At 41.5% G+C, this 22844-nt stretch overlaps 1 protein-coding gene across 28 annotated transcripts in view; it reads left to right on the forward strand.

The window, feature by feature from the left end:
• neb (nebulin) overlaps positions 1 to 22844 on the forward strand; it is a 70822-nt gene that overhangs the window by 8757 nt on the left and 39221 nt on the right. For 23 of the 28 annotated variants that reach the window (XM_044132818.1, XM_044132822.1, XM_044132819.1 and 20 more), the window contains 60 exons: positions 717 to 833; positions 1123 to 1224; positions 1304 to 1411; positions 1500 to 1604; positions 1712 to 1810; positions 3842 to 3946; positions 4028 to 4135; positions 4240 to 4353; positions 4453 to 4650; positions 4762 to 4869; positions 4964 to 5062; positions 5159 to 5263; positions 6105 to 6212; positions 6308 to 6619; positions 6722 to 6928; positions 7033 to 7137; positions 7226 to 7333; positions 7406 to 7717; positions 7824 to 8030; positions 8126 to 8230; positions 8386 to 8493; positions 8609 to 8920; positions 9019 to 9225; positions 9326 to 9430; positions 9521 to 9628; positions 9751 to 10062; positions 10180 to 10386; positions 10503 to 10607; positions 10702 to 10809; positions 10907 to 11218; positions 11300 to 11506; positions 11589 to 11693; positions 11806 to 11913; positions 12008 to 12319; positions 12400 to 12603; positions 13037 to 13141; positions 13251 to 13358; positions 13483 to 13794; positions 13875 to 14078; positions 14192 to 14296; positions 14427 to 14534; positions 14620 to 14931; positions 15052 to 15255; positions 15377 to 15481; positions 15571 to 15678; positions 15818 to 16129; positions 16213 to 16416; positions 16506 to 16610; positions 17526 to 17633; positions 17734 to 18045; positions 18130 to 18333; positions 18424 to 18528; positions 18603 to 18710; positions 18804 to 19115; positions 21198 to 21401; positions 21528 to 21632; positions 21786 to 21893; positions 21993 to 22304; positions 22397 to 22600; positions 22698 to 22802. In XM_044132818.1, coding sequence (XP_043988753.1) covers positions 717 to 833; positions 1123 to 1224; positions 1304 to 1411; positions 1500 to 1604; positions 1712 to 1810; positions 3842 to 3946; positions 4028 to 4135; positions 4240 to 4353; positions 4453 to 4650; positions 4762 to 4869; positions 4964 to 5062; positions 5159 to 5263; positions 6105 to 6212; positions 6308 to 6619; positions 6722 to 6928; positions 7033 to 7137; positions 7226 to 7333; positions 7406 to 7717; positions 7824 to 8030; positions 8126 to 8230; positions 8386 to 8493; positions 8609 to 8920; positions 9019 to 9225; positions 9326 to 9430; positions 9521 to 9628; positions 9751 to 10062; positions 10180 to 10386; positions 10503 to 10607; positions 10702 to 10809; positions 10907 to 11218; positions 11300 to 11506; positions 11589 to 11693; positions 11806 to 11913; positions 12008 to 12319; positions 12400 to 12603; positions 13037 to 13141; positions 13251 to 13358; positions 13483 to 13794; positions 13875 to 14078; positions 14192 to 14296; positions 14427 to 14534; positions 14620 to 14931; positions 15052 to 15255; positions 15377 to 15481; positions 15571 to 15678; positions 15818 to 16129; positions 16213 to 16416; positions 16506 to 16610; positions 17526 to 17633; positions 17734 to 18045; positions 18130 to 18333; positions 18424 to 18528; positions 18603 to 18710; positions 18804 to 19115; positions 21198 to 21401; positions 21528 to 21632; positions 21786 to 21893; positions 21993 to 22304; positions 22397 to 22600; positions 22698 to 22802 — 10131 coding nt within the window. The remainder of the gene's footprint in view (positions 1 to 716; positions 834 to 1122; positions 1225 to 1303; positions 1412 to 1499; positions 1605 to 1711; positions 1811 to 3841; positions 3947 to 4027; positions 4136 to 4239; positions 4354 to 4452; positions 4651 to 4761; positions 4870 to 4963; positions 5063 to 5158; positions 5264 to 6104; positions 6213 to 6307; positions 6620 to 6721; positions 6929 to 7032; positions 7138 to 7225; positions 7334 to 7405; positions 7718 to 7823; positions 8031 to 8125; positions 8231 to 8385; positions 8494 to 8608; positions 8921 to 9018; positions 9226 to 9325; positions 9431 to 9520; positions 9629 to 9750; positions 10063 to 10179; positions 10387 to 10502; positions 10608 to 10701; positions 10810 to 10906; positions 11219 to 11299; positions 11507 to 11588; positions 11694 to 11805; positions 11914 to 12007; positions 12320 to 12399; positions 12604 to 13036; positions 13142 to 13250; positions 13359 to 13482; positions 13795 to 13874; positions 14079 to 14191; positions 14297 to 14426; positions 14535 to 14619; positions 14932 to 15051; positions 15256 to 15376; positions 15482 to 15570; positions 15679 to 15817; positions 16130 to 16212; positions 16417 to 16505; positions 16611 to 17525; positions 17634 to 17733; positions 18046 to 18129; positions 18334 to 18423; positions 18529 to 18602; positions 18711 to 18803; positions 19116 to 21197; positions 21402 to 21527; positions 21633 to 21785; positions 21894 to 21992; positions 22305 to 22396; positions 22601 to 22697; positions 22803 to 22844) is intronic. The other 5 variants (XM_044132843.1, XM_044132841.1, XM_044132840.1 and 2 more) reach the window with 5 other exon arrangements.

The following is a 22844-nucleotide window of genomic DNA, read 5'->3' on the forward strand; positions in this document are numbered from 1 at the left end:
ATAACAGAATATTTGCACCAATTTTAAAACAAGATTTAAAAGAAAAGCAGCAATTTTCTTTAATGTTAGTTACTAAAAAAACACATTAATTAGTAGTTGCAATCATGGTATCTGATGATTTTATGTTATTTCTTTTTTAAATCTTGGACATTGACCTGATCAAAAGCAAGAAAATAAAAATCCAGTAAGTTTAGTAAAATAGCATTATATTGTTTGTTGTGCCGTTTTTAATACAGTAGCAGAGTAATATGATTTTATCTGATTAGTCAGGCTATCTGCTCTGGTAGGGTTTGCAGTTGGCCGCTTGACAGTGATGGAGCTTACAGCTGGACAACTGCCGTTTTTAGACAGCGATAATTGGCTCCGTTTTAGTTTCCACACTACGGCTGTGGAAATGTTTTCATGGAGCTGAATTTATCTTACTTTAAACGAGGTAAAGGTGTTCCGCTCTCAATCCAGATGATCAGCAGTGCCAAGCAATATGTGGGGGAGGGAGTAGGACTTTGAGAAAACTCAAATCACTCTGACACTTCTCATCAGAACAACTTTACCCGGACAGAATGGAAAGGAGGATATTTTATATGCTTTTTAAAACTTTTCTGTGCCTTAGCTAGTTTCAGCAGGCGACTGTTTTACTGGTCAACATTATCATTATAAGTGACCTTCATTAGCGTGTTTGTCTGCTTTCTCTCACATGTATCTGTTCCTATTTTTAGGTCCAATACAAGAAAGAGTTTGAAAAGACAAAAGCCCAGTGCGACTACAATACACTCCCCGCTACAGAGAATCCGCTCCTGAGACAGCTCAGATACGCTGGCACCATCCTTAGTGATGTGGGTCCCGTCCAGTTTTTTATTTGTTTGTTGTACATGTAGTCCGATGTTTGTGTTCTTTTGTGTTTAAAATGCAAACATGTTGCAAAACTATGATATTCACTGTTATTTTCTGTTATTAAGTCACTGAAACAGCCAGGCTGTTTATTTTCTAACCAGTTTCTGAATCACATTAACTTATCTTTTAATTATTTATGTTGCCATTTTATATATATATATATATATATATAATTTTTTTGTTCAATATTTAACGCTGTTTTTCCTCTTCTTTTTCTTGTTTCTCTAACAGAAAGTATATAAGGCCAGCTATGAGAAATCCAGGGGCTTCAGCATCAACTACTGTGACACACCAAAATTTCAGATGGACTCAGTGCTTAAAAAGTTCTCTGATGTGAGAACCCGGTGGTTTATGAAATGCACGTTCCTCTTTTTCTCTTTAATACACTAATTTCACTACTGTAATATTTTAGATACATTACAAGGAGAAGTATGACAAAGAGGTAAAGGGACATTATATCGGCAGCTATGAAGACCTCTACATGGTTCACTGCCAGAAAGTTGAGGAATTTAAGAATGAGGTACGTGTGTGAACTGTCTTACACTCAAAATCATTACGTTTGGTTTCATTCAAAGCAACAATTTCCAATTGCATATTTCCTCCCTCAGCAATTATATAAAGCGGAATATGAAGACATAAAAACGAGATGCTTCTTCCCTCAAACTATTACACCGGAGTATGAAGCTACAAAGAAGCTTCAGAAGTGCAGCGATGTAAGTAGTTTTCTCCACTAAAGCACATCCAAGGTGTCATCAACATTCCTTTCCGACTACATCTATAGTTGTACGCGTGACACGTTTTCTTCTCCGGTGGTTTTCAGACAACTTACCGGCAACATCCCGACAAAGTGAAGTTTACACAAGTGGTGGATTCGCCAGTCCTCGTCCAGGCCAGCATCAACGCCAAGCAGCTAAGTGACGTATGTGACATCTGAAACCATTTCAGTTTGACTTCTGCCAAAACAGAGACCGTTTTTAGAGAGGCATTTGTACAACATAACTTTTTAAGTAATTTTTTTCAAAACCACAAATGGGTGAACCGTCATGATATATTTTCTCTGTTAAAATTGATGGATAAAGGTTCAAATATGTCCGTACAACCCGATTAATATTTGGTTAAATTCCCTCGGGTAGTTCTCGTGGTCATTAACAAGCTTCTACCCTTACTACTCCGGATATATGACCCCATTTGAACTGGTTGGTTTGGACTGTGCTTCATAACCCCCTCTATGAAGCACAGTCCGAGTTTTAATCATCTAGTCATTGATTTGAAGTGAAGCTGCGGAATTTCCTTCTTTCGATCTACCCACTTTGGGCGAGGCACCAGTACAAACCCTCAGCATGATGCCACAGCTACCATTCTTCACAGTGACCATTTTCTTTGGCATTCAAAGTGATTGTTTACTTCAGACACATTTCTTTAAATTGCAACCAAATATTTGCATCATTGTTTCATTTAGCTATAAAACGTTCCCACAGAAGCAGTTTTGTCTATGCCGACAAATGCAAATTTCAGTCAAGTTTGAAAATGCTGACTTTGTTACCCCACCCTGCTGCATTAAAACAACTTGAGGCTATGAGTAAAAGCTGGAAGCCACAAAACCAGCTAATCAAAACGAGAGGTCGACATCCATCTTTGTAAGCGACATCCAATCTAATATAAATATTTATATGAGCCTACATCACATGTGGCAAACTCAAGGGCCGGGGACCAAATCTGGTCCTTTGTAGCTTTTTATGTGGCCCTCCAGACTCCAAATTGCATCAATAAGCCTCTCCAGTTTTTCACAAATCTGCAAAATTCACACAAAATCAACAGATTGATTGATTGATACGGCGATTAATAAAAAGTCACATTTAACCTCATACATTAGCACAAATGTAAAAATTCCAAACAAACATTTCTAGATTAGCATAATAAAATCTGTAATTTTGATTGGAAAAAAAACAAAAAAAACATCAATACTAAAGCATTAACAAAATCCTGGAGGAATAGCGATTTATTGATATTTTAACATTTTAATTTGTTTTATCAATATATTCTGGCGTAACCAGCCCTTTAAGAACATTTAGTTTTTTGATATGGCCCAAAATAAAAATGAGTTTGACAGCCCTGGCCTGCAAATTTAAATTTGTTCCTTTTAAGTAAATATGCAAAAAAAAAAAAAAAAGTGCTTCTAACTTCTGTTTATATTACATATTAAGGGACCGACTATATTTCAGATGGATCAACAAAGATTCAAAATTAACAAGACATTAATAGACATAATTGTTTTTAAACTTCCATCAGACCTGGACAGTGTTGTGATCTCCTCTTCACATAGAGGTGCATCTCAATAAATTTGAATATTATTTAAAAGTTCACTTATTTATGTCACTGAATTTACCAAGTGAAGCACATTATTTAGATATACATGAATGTTTAGAGTGTTGCATTAGACCAGTAAAGAAAAAAATTACAGAGATTTGGGCTTAATGAAAGGTATGTTTATTAGCTGCCCACAGGTTATTTTCAAAACGTAAATTTAATCTGACAAACGAGCCTTTTCGAGATGGATATTCTAATTTACTGAGGTGTACCTGCAAGGTGGTTTAAAAACATTTATTTACTGTTTAATTAGTGACCAAATGTTTTCAAGTCATCTGCGAGAGCCTCAGATCAAACTCTCCTGCTGAAGCGGATCGCCGTTAACTGTATCCAATCATCCGTGTAGCCCAGATGTCTTTCTATGGGTTCCATGGAAACTGGAGAGCCATTTCTCTGCAGTATAAATAGAAACAAGCATTCACTTGGCCCAGAATAAAATCTGTCATCAGATACGGCCTTGGCAAGGAGGAAAGAGTCGGAGAAGCCGTAGTCAGCGTACTGCTGCCCTCTACTGACGGGAAAACGTAGGACACTTTGTGGAAGCAGAACGGACGGTTTTAATTGAATGCTTTTTCTCTCGCAGTTGAACTACAAGGAAAAGTATGAGAAAACAAAGTTCAAGTATAGCCTCCCCCCGGACTATCCCTTCTTCATCCAGTCCAGAGTTAACGCCTTCAACCTGAGCGAGGTGAGTAAAATTCAAATCGATCTCTAAAATCGAATCGCTTGTTAAAACCGATTTGGGAGTGGCTGCGTATTGTCGCTGCAGAGCTGCTATAAGTACGACTGGGAGAAAACCAAAGCAAAGAAGTTTGAAATCAAGGGTGACGCCATCCCAATCCTGGCTGCCCGTGCTCACACAAACATTGCCAGCGACGTAAGTGCCTGCCCTCATAAATGTCTGCGTTGTTGTTTTCAGTTTTATTTATTTATTTTTTGAAATTATCATTTTATTGCCACACTTCTGCTTTGTCCCTGCAGGTTAAGTACAAAAAGGAGTACGAAAAGAACAGGGGACACATGGTTGGAGCCCTCAGCATTAATGACGACCCCAAGATCTTGCACTCTGTTCATGTTGCCAAAATCCAAAGTGACGTGAGTTTGTTAGGGTCAAATCAATAAGAAAAAAGAGTTTATTATTGGTGAGAAATGAAAGACAAATACTCAAACCAAATCTCACTGATTCATCCGCAGCGGGAATATAAGAAGAACTATGAAAAAATCAAGACCAAGTACCATACACCACTTGATATGATATCAGTCACCCTGGCCAAGAAGTCCCAGGCAATTGCCAGCATGGTGGGCTACAGGAAGATCAACCCCAACTACTTCCTGCCTTACGACAGCGTGCTGCTGGACCTGGCCAAGAAAGCCAACGCCATCCAGAGTGACGTAAGCAGACAAGATTTTACAAGATAGTTTATATTTTGTATATGTTCCAATGTGAAGATGTTTCTTTTTACTGACATCCTTGTTTTTATTTTTTTCGATTTTTCATCATAGAATGAGTATAAAGCTGAGTACAACAGCTATGTCAAAGGAACCCCATGGATCCCGTATGGCTCCCTGGATGTAGAAAAGGCAAAGAAGGCTGCTGAGATTCTCAACGAGGTACGTGTGGGAAGCAGTGTTCCTGCTAAAACAATCATATCTGATACCTTTAGATTTAATTTTCTTGATTTTACACCTCCGTTTGTCCTTGTAGAGAAAATACAGACAGTCCCCAGACACGATTCCATTCACATCTATAGACGACCATCCCATAATGCTGCAGGCTAAAGTCAACCAGCTTCAGAGGAGTGATGTGAGTCCACCGGCCAGAAAACTCTGAATTATTTTGGCTCTTTTCAGTATATTTCTTTATGTTTATTTGTGTTCTTACGGCCTTTTGTCCACATAGCTGTTCTACAAGAGAGGTCTTGAGGAAATCCATCAAAAGTACTCTTTGCCTCCTGATGCTCCAGAGTTCCTCCAAGCCAAGTGTAATGCCTACAACATCAGCAAGGTAGCGCAATACATCCATCCAGCTATGCATGTCTATACTGGCTTGGCACTGTAGGGCTGCCGGGGGAGCTAAAGCCTTTCTCCAGCGAAGGTACACGGGGTGACAAGTCCCGAGAAATGGACAACCATTCACACGTTTCCAAAAGATATACTCTTCTCCCACAGTCCAGAAACTGTGGAAGGAAGCTGGAGTACCCACAAAGAATCGACACATGCTCAGCAGAGAACATGCAAACGCCATGCAGTGAGATCCCAGGCTGGGATTTAAGCCCAGGACCTTCTTGCTACAAGGCAACAGGGCCAAGAACTGCTCCACTATCCAGGCTGCATGAAAAGCTCTTATACTTTAAAGGCTTTAAATTTAAATAACCAAATATTTAACTGTTACTCTTCTTCATACTGAGTCCAACATTACCTATGGAATAAGTTTCAGAGTATATTTTAAAATCAGTCACATTCCTTTGAGATATTGTCTGTCGTATATAAATCATATGGACAATTTTTCTAGTTTCTTATGCTAACTCATTATTATAGCAGTAGCAGGTGATTTTTATTAAAAGAGCCAGGAGGAAGGCCTCAGCTCTGTCAATCATGCGTATGTACGCACATAATGAGAGTTTTAACACATATGTGAAAAATATAGATATTTTTGTTATCTATCATCTTATCTTATTGTCTTTTAGTTCAGCTTCACCATCCAGAGCAGCGTTTGTCGTAATTTGGGGAGACAGTAGAGTTAAAATACATGTATCCTAATGCATAACTCCAGAAAAAGTTATTATTTTTTGTGTAACAGTGTATAATTGCTTTTGTCATTATTAATTTGAATGTTATCATTTCAGAACTACTACAAGTATGCCTGGGAAGAGCTGATCGCCAAAGGTTATGACCTGAAGCCCGATGCGATCCCAATTGTTGCTGCCAAAGCAGCCAGACACGCAGTCAGCAACGTAAGTCTTCTAAAGTGGGATTTCGTACACCATACACTTAAGGGGCTGACTTTTTGTGCAACTTCTCACAATCCAGCTTATGCTTGTACACCCAGGTCCAGTACAAAAAGGCTTACGAGAAGGCCAGAGGCCACCATGTCGGCTTCCGCAGCCTCCAGGACGATCCACTCCTGGTTCACTACATGCAAGTTGCTAGGATACAGAGCGACAGGCTTTACAAGAAGGACTACCACAAGGCCAAGCTGAAGTACCACACTCCAGTGGACATGTTGAGCGTGATCCATGCTAAGCACGCCACAGCTGTGCAGACATTTGCCGGCTACAAGCAGCACCATCACAATTACGTCCTTCTGCCTGATGCAATGAATCTTCAGCTCGCTCGCACCATGAACTATAACATCAGTGATGTGAGTTCCAGTTGTTTCTTTCGGGAATATCTGCGACACAGCATCTATTGAAATGTTACTCCGTACCACTCTAACAACTGTCTGCTTTGTCATATTTGGCAGAACTACTATAAAATGGATTATGAGACTTCGATGAAAGGAATTGGTTGGGTCCCGATTGGTTCGCTGGATGTAGAGAAGGCAAAGGCGGCAGCAGCGGCTTTAGATGAGAAAAAGTACAGGCAGCACCCTTCCACAATCAAATTCACCAGCGTTACGGACTCCATGAACATGGAGCTGGCCAAAGCAAATGCCAAGATCATGAACATGGTGAGGAGCGGGAAATTGTAACTCTTCGTTTTTCCCTGTGACCTTTCTTTTGTTTGTTTTTGTAAGATGTACATAAACCAGACTCTTCATTCACAACACTGCAGAAAGATTATAAAGCCAGTGGAGAGAAGTTCATGCACACTTACCATCTTCCAGCTGATACCCCTGAACTGATGCAAGCCAGGTACAATGCAGTTAACATCAGCCAGGTCAGTTTTACCACTTTTCAGTCAATACGACATACAGAAATGAACATGTTGCCATGTTTGTAATGTTCTGAGTTGTGCTTTTGTGTAGAACTATTACACCTACGCACATCGCCAAGATATCCTCAAGGGACATCACGTGAAGGAAGATGCTATTCCCGTTTTAGCTGCCAAATCTTCAAGAGACATTGCCAGTAATGTAAGTTTCTCATTATGCTCACGTTTAACTGCTGAGCCGTACAGTACTAATAAATACTGTGCTTTTCTGCAGTACAAATATAAGCTGGCCTACGAGAAGGCCAGAGGCCACCATGTCGGCTTCCGCAGCCTCCAGGACGACCCTCTGCTGGTGCATTACATGCAAGTGGCAAAAATGCAGAGCGACAAGAACTACAAGAAGGACTACCACAAGTCCAAGCTGAAGTACCACACCCCGGTGGACATGCTGAGTGTGGTCCAAGCCAAACAGGCCTCTGCCGTTCAGACCATGACTGGATACAGGAAGGTCCCACACAGCTTCCTCCTGCTGCCTGACAACATGCACCTGCAGCTGTGCCGCAACATGATGGAGATTCAGAGTGATGTATGTTCTCATCGGTGTAACATCACGCAGGGATTTTAGCATGGTATGTCACATATTATGCTCCTGTGTGTTATGTTTTTGTTTCTTTTCTGTTTTTAATCCACAGAATGTCTACAAATCAGAATACAACAACTACTTCAGAGGTATTGGCTGGGTACCAGTCGGTTCGTTGGATGTTGAGAAAGCCAAGGCAGCCAAAGCTGCACTGGATGACAGAGGTTACCGCCAGCATCCCAGTTCCTTCAAGCACACCAGCAAGACCGATGACATGAACATGTCTCTGGCTTTGGCCAACTCCAAGCAAATGGACAAAGTAGGAACCATTTGTTGATCATTGCGGTTCTTCTAAAACAATGAACAAAATAATGCTTTTCTTTGAACAAAATATATCAATTTTCTTCCATGTAGATTGCATACAAAGCATCTGGTGAAAAATTCATGCACACCTATCATCTGCCAGCCGACAGCCCAGAGTTCCTCCAAGCTAAATTCAACGCCCAAACCGTCAGCGAGGTTAGAGCAGAAGATTTTATTTACAGGGTTCCTACGGCCTGTTGAAAAGGGACATGTTTTATATTTTCTTCATAGTTGGAAAATCCAAAAAAGTAATTCATTCATTCATCCGTACGTCCATTTGTTCATTATGGGAACTCTGTTGATTTCCACAGAGTCTCTACAAGCAACAATGGGTGCAAGATATTGCCAAGGGATACGACATGAAGCCTGATGCTATTCCCATTCTCCATGCCAAGCATGGCAGACATATTGCCAGCAATGTACGTATTTTCTGTAGTAAGTTATCATATAACAACAGCAATCGGATTCTTTTAAAATGCATTCACAGCACTTTGCATGTCACTTTTTGAATTTTTTTACATTTTTTTAATGTAGGTCCAGTACAAGAAAGAGTATGAGAAAGCAAGAGGCCACCATGTTGGCTTCCGCAGCCTCCAGGATGACCCCCTCCTGGTTCACTACATGGAGGTTGCTAGGATACAGAGCGACAGGAACTACAAGAAGGACTACCACAAGGCCAAGCTGAAGTACCACACCCCGGTGGACATGTGTAGTGTGGTCCAGGCCAAGCAGGCCTCTGCCGTTCAGACCATGACTGGATACAGGAAGGTTCCTCACAGCCACCTGCTTCTGCCCGACAACATGCACCTGCAGCTGTGCAGACATATGAATGTCCTGTCCAGTGATGTTAGTATCATTTTTATTTTATTTTTTTTTGTTTTGTGAGATGTCCGTTTTTAAATTTCCAAACAGATGAATGTCATGAGTTGCCTCGTTGTTTTTAGGTTAATTACAAATCTGAATGGAACGAATTCATCAGAGGCATCGGATGGGTACCGATTGGGTCCCTTGGAGTTGAAACTGCTAAAGTTGGGGGTGAGATCCAGAGCGACAGGAAGTATAGGCAGCATCCGTCTAACTTTAAATTCAGCAAGCTGATGGACTCCATGGACTTGGCCCTAGCTACTGCCAACAATCAGATCATGAACAAGGTACAGCTTAACTAAAATTTGTGCGGCAAAGTATGAACGGGAAGCTTTTTCCAAAATGTTTCTTTTATTCCTGTGTTTTTTTCCGTTTTTAAATGTTCAGAAAGCGTACACCTCTGCTTGGGATAAAGACAAACTAACCATCCACATCATGCCAGATTCTCCTGAAATTGTCCTGGCCAAGGCAAACGCCCAGACCATGAGCAATGTAAGCCATTCATTTACACAACAAATCGATATGTGCTAGATGAGTGATTGCTTTTTGTAAACAAATTTATGTTAATGTCTTTTTCTCTAGAAACTGTACAAAGCCGGCGTTGTGGAGATGGCCAATAAGGGCTACAACCTGAAAGCTGATGCAATTGCAATTGTGGCTGCCAAGTCTGGTACCACTATTGCCAGCAATGTAAGATTGACGCAAACTAGTGAACCAAGTCAGAAATGTGTTTTTTTGGTGTTTTTTTTTTTTTTTTTTTTTTTTTTAGAAACGTTTGAATGTTATAAACAAATCTCTACCCAATCTTACAGTACAAGTACAAGTTGGCCTATGAGAAGGCCAAAGGCCACCATGTTGGCTGCCGCAGCCTCCAGGACGATCCGCTCCTGGTTCACTACATGCAAGTTGCTAAGATACAGAGTGACAGGAACTACAAGAAAGACTACCACAAGTCCAAGCTGAAGTACCACACCCCAGTGGACATGCTGAGTGTGGTTCAGGCCAAGCAGGCCTCCGCTGCTCAGACACTGATCGGGTACAGACAGATCCAGCACACCAACGCTCTCCTTCCCGACTCCATGGGCCTGGAGCTCGCTCGCAACATGAACTTCAATTCGAGCGACGTGAGTTTTCAGTCCAAACACACTTACCGTGTTGGTTTTACATTTGTTTATTAAAGAAAACAGCACAAGAAATAGGATTTAAGCCCTTGTTTTCTGACAAGTTGTGTTTGTTTGCAGTGGAACTACAAGGCTGAATGGAACAACTACTTTAGAGGTATCGGATGGGTCCCCATTGGTTCACTTTCAGTCGAAACGGCTAAAGTTGGCGGCGAGATCCTGAGCGAGAAGAAGTACAGACAGCATCCGTCCAACTTCAAGTTTAAGAAATTAATGGATTCCATGGACGTGGCTCTGGCTACGGCCAACAACCAGATCATGAACAAGGTGTCACTTTTTTTTTTATTACCCCTACTTTGATGTGCAAGCCAGAAAAAAGATTTCGTATCATACTTTTCTCAATAGCAATTATTTATGAGTGTCTTTCATGTCTTTGTTTGCAGAAAGCATACACTGAAGCATGGGAAAAAGACAAACTGAAAGTTCATGTCATGCCAGATTCTCCAGAAATTGTCCTGGCAAAGGCCAACGCCCTCACCTTGAGCAATGTAGGAGAACTCACTATTTGACAGTAACAATGTATTTTTAATGTACTTTACCTGAACACATTGTTTTTCCGTACATTGTACTGTATATTTACAGAAATTGTACAAAGCCGGAGTGGTGGAAATGGCAAATAAGGGCTACAACCTCAAAGCTGATGCCATTGCCATCCTGGCTGCCAAGTCTGGTACCACCATTGCCAGTAATGTAAGCTGTCAAAATATTCCTCTATAACGCCAAAATACAAATGTATATATCTCTGTGGTGGCTGTCTGAATAAGAAAGTGTGTTTTCACCATCACAGTACAAGTACAAGTTGGCCTATGAGAAGGCCAAAGGCCACCATGTTGGCTGCCGCAGCCTCCAGGACGATCCGCTCCTGGTTCACTACATGCAAGTTGCTAAGATACAGAGTGACAGGAACTACAAGAAAGACTACCACAAGTCCAAGCTGAAGTACCACACCCCAGTGGACATGTGTAGTGTGGTTCAGGCCAAGCAGGCCTCCGCTGCTCAGACACTGATCGGGTACAGACAGATCCAGCACACCAACGCTCTCCTTCCCGATGCCATGGGCCTGGAGCTCGCTCGCAACATGCAGTTTATTGCCAGTGATGTATGTAGAAAGTCATTCATAATCAATTGTGTTGTATGTTCTGGTTGTACGACTGATTTGTCTGCATTTGTTTAACTCCAGAATGAGTACAAGAAGGAGTATGAGAGCTACTTTAAGGGAATCGGATGGGTTCCTATCGGGTCACTTGATGTCGAGAAAGCCAAAACAGCCGGGCAGGTTTTCAGTGAAAAGCAATACAGGAAGCATCCCAGCAACTTTAAATTCACTAAAGATATGCACTCTATGGACCTGGTTCTGGCAACTGCCAACAACCAAATCATGGATAAGGTACTTGTTGAAACTTTTAATAAATTCAACAACATTGCAAATTCATTTTTCTAAAATGGATTTTTTTTCCCACCCGTTTTAGAAATCCTACACAAGCGCTTGGGAGAAAGACAAAACTACCGTCCATATCATGCCGGATGCAATGGACGTTGTTCTAGCCAAGGAGAACAAGAAAAACTACAGTGAGGTATAAACCTAATTTACTACACTTCTTATCCTATCATTTGTTATAAGCAATAGAAGCAATATGACCAGAAATACAAATAAAAATTGCACAATTGTTCATTCTCACTTTGCAGAAACTGTACAAACTGGACAACGAGCTGGCCAAGAAGAAGGGCCATAACTTTCGTGCTGATGCCATTGCAGTTCAGGCTGCCAAAGCCTCGACTGTTATTGCAAGTGATGTAAGTGTTTGTGTTTTTATGTTATGTGTCTTGTTTTGTTCCGTCACTAGAGTTTAGAAACTAAAACGAGACTCTTCATCCGTTCCCGGCGCAGTACAAGTACAAGACGGGATACAGGAAGCAGGTCGGTCACCACATCGGTGCCCGCTGCATCCAGGACGACCCTCTGCTCATGCTGGCTCTGAACTCAGCCAAGATCGCCAGTGACGCTCTGTACAAGAAGGACTTCAACAAGTCCAAGACCAAGTTCAACCTGCCTGTGGACATGCTGACACTTGAGCTGGCCAAGAAATGCCAGGTCCAGGTCAACGACTTCAACTACAGGACTCACCTGCACAACTGGACTTGTCTTCCAGACTCCAGCGACGTGGTCCAGGCCAGGCATGCATATGACCTGCAGAGTGATGTGAGCACTACTTCTACTTAATTTACATAGAAAGACAGACTAAGTGAAGTGTTTCAACACCGCTTCTTTTTATTGTCCAGGCCGTCTACAAGGAGGATTTGAGGATGTTGCAGGGTGTCGGCTGGGTGCCAATAGGTTCACTGGATGTTGAAAAGGCTAAAATTGCTGCTCAGATCCTGAGTGAAAAGAGATATCGCCAGCACCCGAGCAACTACAAATTCAAGAGCACTACTGAGGACATGCCAATGGCGCTGGCTAAGGCCAATGCCCAGATCATTAACAAGGTATGAAGTAACATATTTTGCCTGTACTGTTTTGACCCATCGTAGGAGAGATAGATAACAGCATCTGCTGGAAAAGAAATAGCGAGAATAATATTTAAAATTAATAGGAAGCCTTTTTTTTGCAGCAATATAGTTTATTCTTAATGTAACGTTTTAATATGATAAGTGTAATGAGTTCATCTGCCTCAGAAGAAAATTTTCTTAAGTTAAAATAATGCATGTGTCATCTGCATAAAAGCAAATGTTTTGACGGATTATTGCAAGTCTTTTCACATGAAATTGTTTTTTATTTATTTATTTTACTTTTGCTGGAGCAACAACTGAATTGAGTTTTGATAGTTCTGCTATTCTGCAGTTTTAACTTAATTATGAAGTTAATTTGTTTTTGAGCTACGGCTTTTGTACGTTTTGAATAAATCTAAAAACTTTACAGAAAGCTTATACTGAAGCCTGGGACAAAGACAAGACCACCGTCCATGTCATGCCTGATGCCATGGACATTCTTCTAGCCAAAGCAAACAAAGTCATCTACAGCGAGGTGAGTCATCTTATGCAATCAAAACATTATGCTCTAAATTTTGAAGTACGTGCTTTTAATATTTTTAAAAAAGATACCTAAAGATATTTTTTGTTGCTTGTTTATACAGAAATCATACAAGCAGGCAAACGAAGAGGCAAAGAAGAAGGGATATGACCTCCGAAATGATGCCATTTCCATTATTGCAGCAAAAGCCTCCAGGGATATTGCAAGTGATGTAAGATAATTTAATTGTCATTCATTACCAGCTTTTTGATACCGGTTGGAACGGCATTCCACAAGCCTTCCAATATTAGTAATACATTTTTTTCAATCTACAATGTTTTGTTCTTCATTTGTAGTACAAGTACAAGACTGGGTACCGTAAGCAGGTCGGTCACCACATCGGTGCCCGCTGCATCCAGGACGACCCTCTGCTCATGTTGGCTCTGAACTCAGCCAAGATCGCCAGTGACGCTCTGTACAAGAAGGACTTCAACAAGTCCAAGACCAAGTTCAACCTGCCTGTGGACATGCTGACACTTGAGCTGGCCAAGAAATGCCAGGTCCAGGTCAACGACTTCAACTACAGGACTCACCTGCACCAGTGGACTTGTCTTCCAGACTCCAGCGACGTGGTCCAGGCCAGGCATGCATATGACCTGCAGAGTGATGTGAGCACTACTTCTACTTAATTTACATAGAAAGACAGACTAAGTGAAGTGTTTCAACACCGCTTCTTTTTATTGTCCAGGCCGTCTACAAGGAGGATTTGAGGATGTTGCAGGGTGTCGGCTGGGTGCCAATAGGTTCACTGGATGTTGAAAAGGCTAAAATTGCTGCTCAGATCCTGAGTGAAAAGAGATATCGCCAGCACCCGAGCAACTACAAATTCAAGAGCACTACTGAGGACATGCCAATGGCGCTGGCTAAGGCCAATGCCCAGATCATGAATAAGGTGCGCTGTCAGCAAGTTTTTGAGACAAGACATACAGCTCTTCATTTCATCAAAGTGTTTGTCCTCTGTCATTGGAATATAACTTCCCCTCTAATATTTCCCCACACCTGCAGAAAGCATACAGTGAAGCCTGGGACAATGAGAAGACAAAGATCCACATAATGCCAGATGCCATGGACGTCCTTCTTGCTAAAGCAAACAGTTATCATTACAGCTTGGTAAGTATGATTAAATTACTGAATTAACTTCAATATTATGGTCAAATGGTTCTGATTTAAAATGATAACGGTTTGATTAATAAAAGTTGATGGAATTAATTTCAATTGAATATGCTTGGATTATTTTTAGAAAAATTACAAACAAGATAATGAAGATGCTAAGAAGAAGGGCTACAACTTGCGTGCCGATGCCATATCCATCATCGCAGCTAAGACATCCAGGGACATTGCCAGTGATGTAAGCTGCCATAATTATTTTCAATATACTGCTCCGAATGTGTCATCTTATATGTTAGTAATTTTTTTGTTCTCCTTTCCATCAGTACAAGTACAAGACTGGGTACCGTAAGCAGGTCGGTCACCACATCGGTGCCCGCTGCGTCCAGGACGACCCTCTGCTCATGCTGGCTCTGAACTCAGCCAAGATCGCCAGTGACGCTCTGTACAAGAAGGACTTCAACAAGTCCAAGACCAAGTTCCACCTGCCTGTGGACATGCTGACACTTGAGCTGGCCAAGAAATGCCAGGTCCAGGTCAACGACTTCAACTACAGGACTCACCTGCACCAGTGGACTTGTCTTCCAGACTCCAACGACGTGGTCCAGGCCAGACTTGCATATGACCTACAGAGTGATGTGAGTAAGAGTCTCCATTTCCTCTGTGGTGGATAATTTTGTTTTAAATTCATACCTGTTGTGTTTATTATAGAAGTGACTGCTTAATAGCTGATTTCTGTTTGTTTGTTTTCTGTCCAGGCTGTGTATAAGGAGGATCTGAGATTGATGCAGGGTATTGGATGGGTGCCGATAGGTTCCCTGGATGTTGAGAAGGTGAAGAAAGCTAATGAGATTCTAAGTGAAAGGAGCTATCGTCAACACCCAAGCACGTTCAGATTCAAGAGCACTACTGAGGATATGCCCCTGGCACTAGCAAAAGCCAATGCTCAAGTTATGAACAAGGTAAGAAACAAAACCCTTGTCTTCAGCTATTGATGAAAAAATCACATAAAAAATCCTTCCGTGTTTTGCAAAATTCACTTGTTTGTTGATCTCTCATGATTGTCGGTTTCTGTGATCACAGAAAGCTTACGTCGAAGCCTGGGAGAATGAAAAGACAAAGATCCATGTCATGCCTGACGCAATGGACATTCTTTTGGCCAAAGCAAACAATGTCATCTATAGTGTGGTATGTTCAAGCTAAACAGACGGTGTGAACAAGTTATGGCTTTATTTTTACATTGTAAAAACATCTCCCTTTTCTGGATATGTTCACAGAAACAATACAAACAGGCGAATGAAGATTCCAAAAAGAAAGGCTACGACCTGCGCGGTGATGCTATTTCCATTCTTGCAGCCAAAGCATCCAGAGACATTGTCAGCGATGTAAGTTACTCTTAAACGACAAGTATTTGGAAAATAGATAATTTTTTTTAAATCAAAACTTCTTGTTAAAGATTATACTGCTTTACCCCGGTTACTGGGTTTGATTGGTAACTATGACGCTGTTTCTGTTTTCCATCAGTACAAGTACAAGACTGGATACCGTAAGCAGGTCGGTCACCACATCGGTGCCCGCTGCGTCCAGGACGACCCTCTGCTCATGCTGGCTCTGAACTCAGCCAAGATCGCCAGTGACGCTCTGTACAAAAAGGACTTCAACAAGTCCAAGACCAAGTTCAACCTGCCTGTGGACATGCTGACACTTGAGCTGGCCAAGAAATGCCAGGTCCAGGTCAACGACTTCAACTACAGGACTCACCTGCACAACTGGACTTGTCTTCCAGACTCCAACGACGTCGTTCAGGCCAGGAAGGCCTACGACCTGCAGAGTGATGTATGTGGTTCTTGTAATTTCCTTGTTCATGTGTCTTGTTTCGTTGCGCAAATTCTGCAAACTCTGCCTGCTGTGCTTTCCAGGCCGTCTACAAAGCCGACCTGAAGTGGCTCCAGGGCCTGGGCTGGGTACCCATTGGTTCGCTGGATGTAGAGAAAGCCAAGAAAGCTGCAGAGGTTTTGAGTGACAGGAAGTACCGTCAGCACCCCAGCACAGTAAAATTCACCAGTACCATCGATGCCATGAACATTGTGCTGGCAAAGAACAATGCGATGACAATGAACAAGGTAAGCCTGACCTTCACATGGATTTGTACAATCATTTATGGCCTCATTGTTGCTCACAGAGATGCTAATGTTATGTGCTATGTTGCTAGCGCCTCTACACTGAGGCATGGGAGAATGAAAAGACCAATCTGCACATCAAGCCGGACACTCCTGAGATTGTGCTCTCTCAACAAAATGCCATCAACATGAGCAAGGTTAGTATAATCTTTTATAAATGATTTTAAAAAACTGCTAATCTTACCTTTAATTCTATAAATATTTGCGAAACTGTTTCTTTCTTGCTGCTTTGATAATCAATTATATCTTTGCTGTAATTTCTAATCGTGTCTCTTCCAGTTGTGTTTACCAATTCAGTTTACATCGTCTTGAGATACTAAATAAACAACACAGCATGTAGTTTGTAAAAGGAGCATCGATATTTATAGAAATGCAGTACAGACCAAACGTTTGGACAAACCTTCTAATTGAGTGTGTCCAAACCTTTGGTCTGTACTATATATGTAACAAAACTCACACAAAACCACATATGAGTGTATATGTGGTAAATAAAATAAACAGAAGGGTTGTGTTAATGTCATGTAGTAAATTATTTCTTAACAAATATATTTATTAGTGTTCCCCTTACTGCTCACATATTACATTTTTCTTCTTTTTTTCTCCGAAGAGTTTTTGCGGCACTAGTGGCTCGTATTTTTGTGACAGTAGGCAGACAGGAAAGAGGGTAAAGAGAGGGGGAAAGACAGGCGGCAAGGGTCGTCGGGACCGGGAATCGAACCTGCGATGTCCGCGTCGAGGACTAAGGCCTCCAAAAGTGGGGCGTACTAACCCCCTGCGCCACCACAGCATGCCCCACTCACATATTACTTTTAACTGCTGCCAAACACTGTTAAGCTGGATCTCATGATTCTGCACTCAAAGCAAACGGATCCTAACCAAATCAGAGTAATAATCAGAGTTTATTTAGTTGTCCTATCCTGTTAGCTTAGAGAAAGAGTGTGGTGAGTCTGGTTGCCTTGTTATGTAAGACTATATTTGTTCAATAAGTGGTTCTCATTGAATTTAGTTTTTAAATTCATTTGAAATTACAATTCTTGCCTGTTTTTCTACAGAAACTGTACAAACAAGGGTTTGAGGAAACCATCAGAAAAGGCTACTTCCTTCCTCCAGATGCAGTTTCTGTCAAGGCTGCTAAGACCTCCAGGGATATCATCAGTGATGTAAGTCCCAGACACTGTAGTGTCCATTTAGTCGACTAATTCTCAAATAAAATGTAAGCGACGGTTGTATGATAAAAATTTTTTCTTCCACTTCCATCAGTACAAGTACAAGACTGGGTACCGTAAGCAGGTCGGTCACCACATCGGTGCCCGCTGCGTCCAGGACGACCCTCTGCTCATGCTGGCTCTGAACTCAGCCAAGATCGCCAGTGACGCTCTGTACAAGAAGGACTTCAACAAGTCCAAGACCAAGTTCAACCTGCCTGTGGACATGCTGACACTTGAGCTGGCCAAGAAATGCCAGGTCCAGGTCAACGACTTCAACTACAGGACTCACCTGCACCAGTGGACTTGTCTTCCAGACTCCAACGACGTGGTCCAGGCCAGGAAGGCCTACGACCTGCAGAGTGACGTGAGCACAAGTGTCACATGTTCAGTTTATTATGTCGTCCAACTGTTTTTACGTACTTTCTAAGACTCACACCGTCTTGTTCAGGCTGTGTACAAAGCTGACATGGATGAAGTGATCGGTGTGGGATGGGTGCCAATCGGTTCTCTGGATGTGGTGAAAGCCAAGAACGCTGCTAAGATTCTCAGCGACCGTCTCTACAGGCAGAAACCGGACACATTTAAATACAAAACCGATATGACTGCCATGCCCCTGGTCTTAGCCAAAACAAATGCAGAGACCATCAATAAGGTAAAGATGCACATATTTTGTATTTTGGTTATTCTGCTGATGTTCTTGGGAGCATCTTGACTTAAGTTTCTGTGTTTTCTTTTCCCACAGAAAAACTACATTGCTGCATGGGAAGCAGACAAATTGAAGACCCATATGATCCCAGACCTTCCTGAAATCCTGCTTTCCAGAGCTAACGCTTACAACATCAGCAATGTAAGTCTGACCTACGTACACCTAATGCAGCTTCACATAGTCCTGTTGCAATTTACATTTTCTTTCTTTTTCAGAAAAATTACAGAGAAGGTGTTGAGAAAATGTTCAGAAAGGGCTACCACATGATGCCTGATGCCGTTTCTGTTATTGCCGCTAAACACGGAAGAGAAATCATCAGCGATGTATGTCACATATCATTCTTTAATTTCCCCTTGACGCGTGGTTTTGCTTAAAATAACTTTTGATTTTATTTATTTATTTTTATCTCTTTAAAGATTAAATACAAGACAGGATACCGCAAGCAGGTCGGTCACCACATCGGTGCCCGCTGCATCCAGGACGATCCGCTCATCATGCTGGCTCTGAACTCAGCCAAGATCGCCAGCGACTTTCTGTACAAGAAGGACTTCAACAAGTCCAAGACCAAGTTCCACCTGCCTGTGGACATGCTGACACTTGAGCTGGCCAAGAAATGCCAGGTCCAGGTCAACGACTTCAACTACAGGACTCACCTGCACAACTGGACTTGTCTGCCGGACTCCAACGACGTTGTTCAGGCCAGGAAGGCTTACGACTTACAGAGCGACGTGAGTTCAGAAACCTATTTATGGTCCAGTGTCTTGCAGAATATGGTTATTTTGATACTTTGTCACGTTTCAACCACAAATTTAAGTGTATGCTGGATCATTTTAGTTAATATGCACCCACCTTTAACATTTCAGTGTACAACGTACAGGCGCCGATTCCCCATTATAATTTATTTCAAAGTATTCCTTAAGGGACTCCTTGATTTCCATCCATCCATCCATTTTCTGTTCACCCTTGTCCCTTGTGGGGTCAAGAGGGTTGCTGGTTCCAATCTCCAGCTACGTTCTGGGCGAGGCGGGGTTCACCCTGGACAGGTCGCCAGTCTGTCGCAGCTCCTTGATTTCTTTGACTATAATTTTATTAGAAATGATTGAGACATTCATTATCCTGTATCTGAAACAGGGTTCCTCACTTGTGCTTAAAGTTAATACATTAGGTGCATGGTCACTTCTAGTTATGTTTTCTATGTTACATTTTACTACTTTATGTATATGCTGCTGAGATATGAATAGGTAATCTATTCTAGAGTAGCTTCTGTGTGGGTTTGAGTAAAATGCGTAGTCTCTTATTAATATTATTTAGCATTCTAGATTTTGTTGCCAGTGGTCCATAGTCAAAGGATATCTATCTAGAACAGGGGTCATCAACCTTTTTGAGCTACTTCATGGGTACAGAGTAACACGAAGGGCTACTTGTTTGATACAGACAGAAATTTTCTTGGCTCAGCCTTTATAACAATAGTATATATATATACATGTATGTATATATGATTACATGCTGCCTGATCATATTAATATTAGGGACTACTCACAATAGTTATCAGTAATAATTTCCCATGGCAGATATGGTTAATTGCTATTATGTGATCAGAAGTTCTTAGTTCAGAGTTTTAAGTTTGATTCCCTTTTGGAGATTTTCTGTGTGATTCTAAATTTCCCACAAGTGACTGAGAGTCTGGATTGTTGCAGCTGCAGCTGCACAGCTGGACGCACTGAGATTTTCCTTTAAGTAAAAAAAAAAGAAAAGTTATTGAATTTTTTACTATCCAACCCTCTTTACTATTAACAAAATGGTGGAGAGAAGAAAAAGTTATTTTGTGCCAAAACATCTTGTATGTAGCACACATCAGTGTGAGTCTGTGGGGGTCAAAGGGCACGCCAAAGCTTCCACAAGTAGAACGCATTTATAAGAAATCTGCTGAGTAAGCAGTATAAACATGAAGGCGTCTTCTTGAATGTTTATGACTGTTGTCATGAAGCGTCAATATTTATTCAGTCGTCATTGAAAGCCCATTAAAAGTGTAAACGTTATATTATTTTGTAAATTATGACACTTTTAGTGGACTTTCAATGCAACATTGGATTAAAAGTGTCATTATTTACCGAATGGCACTTCATGACAACAGTTATAAACATTCATAAAGACTCCTTCGTGTTCATGACAGGTGTTATGTCATGTTTATGACAGCGTCACATCAGTCTTATCAGTCCCTTCAAATAAAGCGATACCGAAAATTTGTTCCCAGGAATCAGCAAAGCAGCTTATTATTTCATCCTTACAGAACTAACAACCAGAGCTGGAAATGAATGGTTTGATGAAAGCATCTTTGTGTTGAAATGGCTGAAACAAAGTCCAGAACTTGAATATAATTTAGGCAAGACTTGATTGTTATTCACTGTAGATTTGTGAAAACATTGTCCAAAGCTGGTTAAGACTTGCTGCTGTGATTGCAGTAAAAAGTGAACCTGTAAAGTATTGGTTAAATTCAAATGGATCATGTTACACTTATCAGATTGTGATTTGTAAAAAAAAATTTAAAACCCATCTGTTGGGAGTGAACACTCTTGTGAATGCTCTCTTCTCAGTATTTGTAAATGCGTATGAATCATTATTTTTCCACTTCACAATTATACACTTCTTAACGAATGCTTATCACATAAAAGCCAAACAAAACACTAAAATCTGTGGTTGTGACAAAGACATTTAACAGTTACATAGTTTTAAAACACCAAATTTCTCAACTCGAGTATTTATTTGTCTAAGCGTTAGTCCACTCAGATCTTTGCTCCCCACTCACACAGGCTGTGTACAAGGCTGACATGGAATGGGTCAAGGGAATGGGATGGGTGCCAATTGGGTCGCTGGAAGTGGAGAAAGCCAAGAAAGCAGCAGAGATCCTGAGCGACAGGAAGTACCGGCAGCATCCCAGCCAATTCAAGTTCACTGCCAAGACGTCAGATATGCCATATGCTCTGGCGCAAGCTAATGCCCAGAATATGAACAAGGTACAAGAGACTAAAATTAACTATCTCTTTTTATAGAAAGTTTTGATGAGTTTTATTCTCGTATGAAAACTACTTAATAATGAAATTTTGGTTTTGAATGCATATTTTATGTAATAAATGTCACAGAAAGCGTACATTGAAGCCTGGGAGAAGGACAAGCTCAACCTCCACATCTTACCTGACACTCCAGAGATCCTGCTGGCAAAGCAGAATAAACTCAACACCAGTCTGGTAATGCAACGCTTTTGTTTTTATTTTTACATAATTAAATACTTATTTACGCCAAATATCATTTCTGAATGTGTAGATAGATGTTCATATGTATTTGGTTTTTAGCACAAACTGAACAGGAGGCAACATCATTGCTTTTTGTTTCTTCCACAGAAATATTACCGTGAAGGTTTCGTTGCTGCCATCAACAAGGGCTACTCCCTTCCCAAAGATGCCATTTCTGTCCTAGCAGCCAAAACGTCCCGCAACATCATCAGCGACGTAAGTTTGTGTCATAAAAAAACATTTTCGCACTCCCCATCGTCTGTAAATGCTTTCATGTGAAATAAGAACTCACTGAGATATTTTTTTCGGTTTTAGTACAAATACAAGGCTGGTTTCCGCAACCAGTGCGGCCACCACATTGGTGCTCTGAGCGTTAAGGACGACCAGCAGATCATGCTGGCCGCTCATGTGGCCAAGATCTCCAGCGACAACATCTATAAGAAGGAGTACAACAAAACCAAGACCAAGTACAACCTTCCAGTGGACATGCTGACGATCGAACTGGCCAAGAAATGCCAGGTCCAGGTCAACGACGTCAACTACAGGACTCACCTGCACCAGTGGACCTGCCTGCCCGACTCCAATGATGTGGTCCTGGCCAGGAAGGCCTACGACCTGCAAAGTGATGTGAGCACATGTGCCATGAAGTGTAATTAAGCCAATTTATGAATTCAAAGAAAATGCACCATAAAACCAACATACATGTTGTTTTTTTTAAGGCTATTTACAAAGCGGATATGGAGTGGCTGAAAGGCTGCGGCTGGTCTCCCCATGACTGCGTGGATGTGGTCAAAGTTAAACACGCTCAGACTATTCTGAACGACCGACTCTACCGCCAGCACCCAAGCACCGTCAAGTTCACCAGCGTTGTGGACCTCCCCGCCATCGTCCTGTCCAAGCAAAACGCTGAAAACCTCAGCGATGTGAGTCGGGAAAGCAGATTGAAACTGAGAATACGTACAAATATTTGTGCAAATGAGAACAAAATAAAGTCTTTTTTTCTCTCTCCGTCTTCAACAGAGGAAATATAGGGAAGTTTGGGACAAAGATAAGCTCACCATTCACCTCCCACCTGACATTCCTCCTTACGAGCTGGCCAAGGCCAACGCTATCACTATCAGCAATGTAAGTTTGTGCCTACTTTCTCGCTTTGACAGTAACACACCA

The sequence above is a fragment of the Gambusia affinis genome, linkage group LG11, assembly GCF_019740435.1.
Source record: "Gambusia affinis linkage group LG11, SWU_Gaff_1.0, whole genome shotgun sequence".
Taxonomy (NCBI): domain Eukaryota; kingdom Metazoa; phylum Chordata; class Actinopteri; order Cyprinodontiformes; family Poeciliidae; genus Gambusia; species Gambusia affinis.